Source organism: Lutra lutra, chromosome 12, assembly GCF_902655055.1.
Source record: "Lutra lutra chromosome 12, mLutLut1.2, whole genome shotgun sequence".
NCBI lineage: Eukaryota > Metazoa > Chordata > Mammalia > Carnivora > Mustelidae > Lutra > Lutra lutra.
Window position 1 is genome coordinate 7,344,750 of NC_062289.1, and position 9,658 is coordinate 7,354,407.

General features: G+C 40.1%; 1 protein-coding gene across 1 annotated transcript; it reads right to left on the reverse strand.

Annotated features, from left to right (window-relative positions):
• Positions 1–8,505: 8,505 nt before the first annotated feature.
• LOC125082131 (nascent polypeptide-associated complex subunit alpha-like) lies at positions 8,506–9,318 on the reverse strand. The gene has a single exon (XM_047697391.1). The coding sequence runs from the start codon at positions 9,272–9,274 to the stop codon at positions 8,627–8,629; it is 648 nt and encodes a 215-aa protein (XP_047553347.1). The 5' UTR covers positions 9,275–9,318; the 3' UTR covers positions 8,506–8,626.
• Between the last annotated feature and the right edge of the window lie 340 nt (positions 9,319–9,658).

Below are 9,658 nucleotides of genomic sequence, written 5' to 3' on the forward strand. Positions count from 1 at the left end.
TGACTGAAATCCGCACATCACTGCAAGTACAGAATGACCAAGCAATACTTAGATTACAGAGTAAAAGATCTCCTCTCCTAGACTTCTTCGTTGTCCTACAGACCATGAGCACTTTGTACGCATAGACTGTACATGAAATACAAGCACACTCCCTTTACTGGGCTCCTCTTCCAGCTAAGTAAGAGCTGGGCTATTTTCCTCAAGCTTTTAATAAATTCCAACAACGGGCTTCTAGAATAAACTCTCACGGCAGTCCACTGTGATTCTCTTTTTCTAAAAGTGTGGGTTACCTCATGGGTACCATGAGACTATATTCATTTTTCTCCAGGTAATTCAGCATCGAGTCAGACTGTATTGGCTGCTATGGGGAAACTTTCTCTTAAAAAATTCACACAGCTGCAATAAAATACTAATGTTTCCAACAGCACAATTCATCCAAGGGAGTGCTCATTGGTTTAAGATTTCTTCATGAAGAATTAAAGGAATAACAATCTGTCTGGGGTATCGGGGGTTACGACATTATTTCTTGGCCTTTTTAACCCGCCGATTCTTCTGCAAAACAAATCATCAATCCATATCTGGTTTTGCGTTAATTCATTCAGACTTAGAAATAAATTAGAGCTCTGGGATGTTAGCACACGCATTCTTCTCCTTACACACATCCTCCCCCCGGTGCCCGCTCCTCCTCCTCCCTTCCCTTGTGAACCGTTCTGCCCGGAAGTCAAAACTAGAGGGAAATCTGCAAGCCGCAGTCTCAGGGATTTATGATCAACATAGTGTAAGCTAATAATACAGGTCCCCAAAATGACAAATAAAACCATGAAATACAGACTCATGAAAAAGTATTTAAAATATTCTAGATAAGGTACGGTCCTGATCTTTTAGGGTAAACCACATAACACTAATCTTCCAAGAAAATTCATTCCCCAGATCTTGGCAAGACTTATTTCTTCCCTCCCTCTAGTTCCTTGTTCAAATGTCACATTGTCAGAGAGGCCTGTCCTGAACACAGCATCAAACGTAATGCTTCCCTGACCACACGCTCCCCATGCTGGGTCTCTCCTCCTAGCACTGAATAGCTTTATAGTGTGTGTGTACTTGCTTTCTGACCATTTCTCTCTTCCACTAGAATGCAAGCTCCACGTGGGTTTGGTCTCTTATATCCATCTCTATTCCCCAGCACCTGGGACGCCGGTACTTGGTAGGCACTCACTGAGTGTGTATTAAATGAGTAAATAAATACGTGTGTCCTGAATTCCAGTTGTAAAAATCACTCATACGCAAAGGCGGGAAAACACAGTAAGATGAAAACTCCTAACGCAGTACTTCTTCCTAAAAAACAAACAAATATGATCGCAAGGCTTATGCCTCAGAACCTGGAGATGTAAATAAAATTAAACCTTGCAGCTTCTAAAACATAAACAGATATATTATTATATTTTCCCCCAAGCATGGAAATCCACAGTTTCAAAATGTTATATTCATAATTATTTTAGAAACAATACTTAAAACACATGTATAAGCTGATTGCAACAATTAAGCACTCAAGAACTTCGAGCCTCTAACTTAAGGCGTGTATCTGAGCCTGCTTTATCACACTGATTATTACACTGATTAGGCTTCTAGGAAAGGAAAGTGGGCGTCTGGGGAAGCCACCTGCTTATGCCAGGGACAAGTCACGCAATTCCCAGCGTCTGTGGTCTGAGAGTCAAGGCGCTGGAGTCATCTCTGTAGCAAACATGCTGAGGCTTTCTGATTTACAAGTCTGAGTTCCAGTGATAAATCTCCATTGGCTAATCAGAACTTTACCATCAGAAGATGTACCCCCTTTCAGGGTCCCCTGAATCGCATCCCCAGAGCTCTCCAGGACCAGGAAAACCATCATTCCCCATACTTCATGGCTCCTTGTGTGAGCACTTCCAACTTTTATCACTGGGCAAGAACATCGTCAGACAGATACAGATAGGAGCTTTCGTCCCTTTTATCAACTATCTTCTCCGCAAAACACAGGATGCCAGTATACTTCCTATCGTCCCACACGTATCACTGTCACATAGAATCCCGGGACCACTGAGCAAATAAACTCATCAGCAGCAATTACAGATTCTTTCTCAGTCTCTTATTGGATGCATCATTCAAGTTATCTTTTTAGAGTGTTATTAAAATATGCTAAAAGATGCATTCTATCGCAGCCCTTATGAAGAACCTTCTTTCCTCCCATTTCTGTCTTACGCTGACCACTCAGTTCGAGCGCAGTCCTGTAATGGTGCTGTCCTGTGGTTATTCTCGTCCTAATCTTTCTTCATCAATCGGCCAGGTTAACCTTTACCGAGAGTCTTATCTCATCTGGAAAGCTCTTCCATCATTCCCCAAGTGTTGTCTTCTCTAATAATTCCACTTTTAGCACCTAATTTTATTATTCGGTGTTGAATGTGACCGTGCCTATCAACCACTGGCAAGCCGTCACTTTGACGATGGCCCCTCGCCCCACACCTCAAGCAGAGCAGGGCAGTCAGCCCCCCTAGAGATAGTTTGGGCCTCATTTGCAGACCTCACAATCTACTTCACATCCTGCATGCATACTAATGGGACAGGGAACTTGCGTCTTTAACCGCTCAAACCTAAGTAGGGGCAAACCTCAATTTCCCAGAGCAAATTCCTGGGAAAATGAGCCACTGACTAATTTTTTATGAGGGAGAAGGAGCGTGGTGAGAGACGAGCAGTGTAGATAATGCATTGGAGGCAGTTTCACCTGGGAATGACCTGTTTCCATTGTTTAATTAAAAATATACATTTTTACAGACTCTCCATAAATGATAAGGCAATATAGGCACGATAACATCTTCAGGAAAAGTTTCTAATTATACTGCAGGATCACCTGGGAGTTCTCCAGGCCACATGAATGCATTTTCATCTTTCCGGTACTGTACAGGCGCAGTCGGCTTCTTGCTTTCAAGAATCCCTTTGCATTCTTTGTTACCTTAGCAGTGGAAGCCAGGCCTGACTGCTGTGTAAACATACACCCTTGTTTCCCGGTCTCTTGTCTTACAGCGCCGAAGAGCATTATCAATGAAATAAAACACCATAATAAAACAAAGGTGGCAAAGCAACAGCAAGCCTGTAGCAAACGATTCCCCACAAATAGACAAATAATTAATGACTGATCGTCAACAAGGTACAATTATCTGAAGCAGTGTAATGATTATAAGTCATGCTGGTGAGCAGGATCTTTTTTTTTTTTTTCTTTCTTGACCCCTGAGCAAGTACACAAAGGCGTATGGGGGAAGAAAAAAAGCATATTTAACATGATTTGCCTCCATCTACCCATCACGGCATTTCCCACTGTCACGCCTTGTCAGTGCTCAGGGGAGCAGCTCATGGAAGCAATGCAACGTTTCTAAATAATACATCAAAACTGAGCTCATCGTTTACCTTCATCATTATTTCTCTGTGTCACCAAGCCGGAATTCTATTTTCATGTTCCTTGCAAATTTCCATAGCCGTCCTGGGCTGCTAGGTACAGGGGAATAAAGAACCCTCTGAGAGAGTGTGAATGTCATGTGGAAGGAATTTTTTGGGATCAACAGGCAAACAAAGAACCACAGTGAAAATTGCAGGTGGAAAGAAAGATGCTCATTACCCCCTGACACAAAAATATATGTCTCTCCTGTCTGTGCGCCCATGTGGTCCACAGGGACTCGGAGACCATCAGTTGAGCTTGACGCCGTGTTCTGTCATAGCTGCAGAGAAATGGCTGTAATATAGGAACCACACAGGAAATGGCATCTGATAGATGGAAATGAAAAATCCTGTGAAAGAACCACTGGAAAGCCCAGCCCCATCACTTATGGCGTTGAGTGTAATTTGCATTCCACACCCCGTATTAGTCAATATTTTACAATAGTTATTTTTAACTGTGTCATGAAATATTTACTTGACCAAAAATAATCACTTGACTATCTGGAACAAAGTTCATCATAAATCATTGAAATCACACTGTTCTTCTTATATATGGTATTTTCTCAAGAATAGTGATAGTATCAGGAAATTGAGAATCTAACGAAATGCTCAAAATAATAACTCTCATTCTTTTTAACATATGAAATACTTTCAAGTAATTGTGTTCCCATCTGGAAATGTGGAGTAAAATCAAAATAATGATTTATTTTCCAAAAAGATTTACATTAGCACTCTTTAACACCAAACTTGTTTTCTGCTAAGTGAACTTAAAAATCATTTATGAATATTAATCTTTGCTAGGATGTAGGGAAGAGAAAATGAGAAAAATATGCCCCTATTTGGCAAATCTAATATTTTAATCATCGTTCTTTTATGCTTTTCTTAGAAAACATCAAATACTCTGGCTTAGATGGTTGCATAAATTCAACAATTAATATTGACCAACATTAACTGAAAAGGGTACAAAATCCCGCAACAACAAAATTGTAGTAAGAACCAAGCAGGACTTGTTTGAGAATTTCTACCTTTTTTTTTATTGATATTTCTTTTTTTAAAATTAATTTTATTTTTTATAAACATATATTTTTATCCCCAGGGGTACAGGTCTGTGAATCGCCAGGTTTACACACTTCACAGCACTCACCATAGCACATACCCTCCCCAGTGTCCATAACCCCACCCCCCTCCCAACCCCCCCTCCCCCCATCAACCCTCAGTTTGTTTTGTGAGATTAAGAGTCACTTATGGTTTGTCTCCCTCCCAATCCCATCTTGTTTCATTTACTCTTCTCCTACCCCCTCAACCCCCCATGTTGCATCTCCTCTCCCTCATATCAGGGAGATCATATGATAGTGGTCTTTCTCCGATTGACTTATTTCACTAAGCATGATACCCTCTAGTTCCATCCACATCATTGCAAATGGCAAGATTTCATTTCTTTTGATGGCTGCATAGTATTCCATTGTGTATATATACCACATCTTCTTTATCCATTCGTCTGTTGATGGACATCTAGGTTCTTTCCATAGTTTGGCTATTGTAGACATGGCTGCTATAAACATTCGGGTGCACGTGCCCCTTCGGATCACTACGTTTGTATCTTTAGGGTAAATACCCAGCAGTGTAATTGCAGGGTCATAGGGTAGTTCTATTTTCAACATTTTGAGGAACCTCCATGCTGTTCTCCAGAGTGGTTGCACCAGCTTGCATTCCCACCAACAATGTAGGAGGGTTCCCCTTTCTCCGCATCCTCGCCAGCATCTGTCATATCCTGACTTGTTAATTTTAGCCATTCTGACTGGTGTGAGGTGATATCTCACGGTGGTTTTGATTTGTATTTCCCTGATGCCGAGTGATATGGAGCACTTTTTCATGTGTCTGTTGGCCATCTGGATGTCTTCTTTGCAGAAATGTCTGTTCACGTCCTCTGCCCATTTCTTGATTGGATTATTTGTTCTTTGGGTGTTGAGTTTGCTAAGTTCTTTATAGATTTTGGACACTAGCCCTTTATCTGATATGTCATTTGCAAATATCTTCTCCCATTCTGTCAGTTGTCTTTTGGTTTTGTTCACTGTTTCCTTTGCTGTGCAAAAGCTTTTGATCTTGATAAAATCCCAAAAGTTCATTTTTGCCCTTGCTTCCCTTGCCTTTGGTGATGTTCCTAGGAAGATGTTGCTGCGGCTGAGGTCGAAGAGGTTGCTGCCTGTGTTATCCTCAAGGATTTTGATGGATTCCTTTCTCACATTGAGATCCTTCATCCATTTTGAGTCTATTTTCGTGTGTGGTGTAAGGAAATGATCCAATTTCATTTTTCTGCATGTGGCTGTCCAATTTTCCCAACACCATTTATTGAAGAGGCTGTCTTTTTTCCATTGGACATTCTTTCCTGCTTTGTCGAAGATGAGTTGACCATAGAGTTGAGGGTCTATTTCTGGGCTCTCTATTCTGTTCCATTGATCTATGTGTCTGTTTTTGTGCCAGTACCGTGCTGTCTTGATGATGACAGCTTTGTAATAGAGCTTGAAGTCCGGAATTGTGATGCCACCAACTTTGGCTTTCTTTTTTAATATTCCTTTGGCTATTTGAGGTCTTTTCTGGTTCCATATAAATTTTAGGATTATTTGTTCCATTTCTTTGAAAAAAATGGATGGTACTTTGATAGGAATTGCATTAAATGTGTAGATTGCTTTAGGTAGCATAGACATTTTCACAATATTTATTCTTCCAATCCAGGAGCATGGAACATTTTTCCATTTCTTTGTGTCTTCCTCAATTTCTTTCATGAGTACTTTATAGTTTTCTGTGTATAGATTCTTAGTCTCTTTGGTTAGGTTTATTCCTAGGTATCTTATAGTTTTAGGTGCAATTGTAAATGGGATGGACTCCTTAATTTCTCTTTCTTCTGTCTTGTTGTTGGTGTAGAGAAATGCAACTGATTTCTGTGCATTGATTTTATATCCTGACACTTTACTGAATTCCTGCACAAGTTCTAGCAGTTTTGGAGTGGAGTCTTTTGGGTTTTCCACATATAGTATCATATCATCTGCAAAGAGTGATAGTTTGACTTCTTCTTTGCCGATTTGGATGCCTTTAATTTCCTTCTGTTGTCTGATTGCTGAGGCTAGGACTTCTAGTACTATGTTGAATAGCAGTGGTGATAACGGACATCCCTGCCGTGTTCCTGACCTTAGCGGAAAAGCTTTCAGTTTTTCTCCATTGAGAATGATATTTGCCGTGGGTTTTTCATAGATGGCTTTGATAATATTGAGGTATGTGCCCTCTATCCCTACACTTTGAAGAGTTTTGATCAGGAAGGGATGCTGTACTTTGTCAAATGCTTTTTCAGCATCTATGGAGAGTATCATATGATTCTTGTTCTTTCTTTTATTAATGTGTTGTATCACATTGATTGATTTGCGGATGTTGAACCAGCCTTGCAGCCCTGGAATAAATCCCACTTGGTCGTGGTGAATAATCCTTTTAACGTACTGTTGAATCCTATTGGCTAGTATTTTGGCGAGAATTTTCGCATCTGTGTTCATCAAGGATATTGGTCTGTAGTTCTCTTTTTTGATGGGATCCTTGTCTGGTTTTGGGATCAAGGTGATGCTGGCCTCATAAAATGAGTTTGGAAGTTTTCCTTCCATTTCTAGTTTTTGGAACAGTTTCAGGAGAATAGGAATTAGTTCTTCTTTAAATGTTTGGTAGAATTCCCCCGGGAAGCCCTCTGGCCCTGGGCTTTTGTTTGTTTGGAGATTTTTGATGACTGTTTCAATCTCCTTACTGGTTATGGGTCTGTTCAGGCTTTCTCTTTCTTCTTGGTTCAGTTGTGGTAGTTTATATGTCTCTAGGAATGCATCCATTTCTTCCAGATTGTCAAATTTGTTGGCGTAGAGTTGCTCATAGTATGTTCTTATAATTGTATTTCTTTGGTGTTCGTTGTGATCTCTCCTCTTTCATTCATGATTTTATTTATTTGGGTCCTCTCTCTTTTCTTTTTGATAAGTCTGGCCAGGGGTTTATCAATCTTATTAATTCTTTCAAAGAACCAGCTCCTAGTTTTGTTGATTTGTTCTATTGTTTTTTTGGTTTCTATTTCATTGATTTCTGCTCTGATCTTTATGATTTCTCTTCTCCTGCTGGGTTTAGGGTTTCTTTCTTGTTCTTTCTCCAGCTCCTTTAGGTGTAGGGTTAGGTTGTGTACCTGAGACCTTTCTTGTTTCTTGAGAAAGGCTTGTACCGCTATATATTTTCCTCTCAGGACTGCCTTTGTTGTGTCTCACAGATTTTGAACCATTGTGTTTTCATTATCATTTGTTTCCATAAATTTTTTCAATTCTTCTTTAATTTTCTGATTGACCCATTCATTCTTTAGAAGGATGCTGTTTAGTCTCCATGTATTTGGTTTCTTTCCAAATTTCCTCTTGTGATTGAGTTCTAGCTTCAGAGCATTGTGGTCTGAAAATATGCAGGGAATGATTCCAATCTTTTGATAACAGTTGAGACCTGATTTAGGACCAAGAATGTGATCTATTCTGGAGAATGTTCCATGTGCACTAGAGAAGAATGTGTATTCTGTTGCTTTGGGATGAAAAGTTCTGAATATATCTGTGATGTCCATCTGGTCCAGTGTGTCATTTAAGGCCTTTATTTCCTTGTTGATCTTTTGCTTGGATGATCTGTCCATTTCAGTGAGGGGAGTGTTAAAGTACCCTACTATTATTGTATTATTGTTGATATGTTTCTTTGATTTTGTTATTAATTGGTTTATATAGTTGGCTGCTCCCATGTTAGGGGCATAGATATTTAAAATTGTTAGATCTTCTTGTTGGATAGTTCCTTTGAGTATGATATAGTGTCCTTCCTCATCTCTTATTGTAGTCTTTGGCTTAAAATCTAATTGATCTGCTATAAGGATTGCCACTCCTGCTTTCTTCTGATGTCCATTAGCATGGTAAATTCTTTTCCACCCCCTCACTTTAAATCTGGAGGTGTCTTCAGGTTTAAGATAGTTTCTTGTAGGCAACATATAGATGGGTTTTGTTGTTTTTTTTTTTTCATCCAACAAGAAGCCATAACTTTATTAATGATAGAAACAGTACAAATTTCAAACCAAGCTGCAGTTATTCTTTTGAAACACCAAAAAAAAGTCCTCGTTTTCAGATGGTTACATTGTTAATTCCATAATAGCATTTACAATGTCATTACTGTTGTTCTTCAGGGCTCGGACTGTCTTTGCTCTTGACACATTTGCTTGTGACATGACCAATTCTATGTCCTTAACCTCTACACCGGTTTCATCAACCTCTTCCTCTTCACTCTCCTCTTGTACAGTTGGAGTCTGTGTGTTTCCTTGAATGTTTGAGACAGCTTCACCTTGAACTTTGAATTTCTCAGCAGCTGCCAGTTGTGCTTGCTGAGATAAATCCTTGATCTTGGCTTCCCCAAAAACTATGTAGGTATCTGAAGCTGGGCTCTTGTAGACATCTGGTTTTGTGATGACAAAGAGGATATTCTTAGATTTCCGGATAGTGACTCTTGTAACCCCTGTAACCTGTCGAAGACCCAGTTTGGACATAGCCTTCCGTGCCTTCTTTTCACTCCGGCTCTGTTTTGCTTTACTGACTGGTTCTTCGTCAATTTCAGCAGCTGCTGCCAGCTGGGCTTGCTGTGTGGTTGCCTGTGTGGAATCCTGTTCCTCAAGCTGTGGTACTGATTCATCACTGTCAGATTCTGTTCCAGACCCTGTCTCAGCCTGGGGCTGTGGCAACTCCTGCTCTGTAGCAGGGACGGTTTCTGTGGCTTCACCAGGCATTTTGTGCGGGGGACGCGGAACCAAGATGGCGGCAGAAAGAGCGGGTTTTGTTTTTTTATCCATTCTGATACCCTGTGTCTTTTGATTGGGGCATTTAGCCCATTAACATTCAGGGTAAGTATTGAGAGATATGAATTTAGTGCCATTGTATTGCCTGTAAGGTGACTGTTATTGTATATTGTCTCTGTTTCTTTCTGATCTACTTCTTTTAGGGTCTCTCTTTGCTTAGAGGACCCCTTTCAATATTTCCTGTAGAGCTGGTTTGGTATTTGCAAATTCTTTCAGTTTTTGTTTGTCCTGGAAGCTTTTAATCTCTCCTTCTATTTTCAATGATAGCCTAGCTGGATATAGTATTCTTGGCTGCATGTTTTTCTCATTTAGTAC

Coding starts and splice junctions, on each gene's coding strand:
- LOC125082131 (XM_047697391.1), bottom strand. CDS start 9,274: ATGCCTGGTGAAGCCACAGAAACCGTCCCTGCTACAGAGCAGGAGTTG.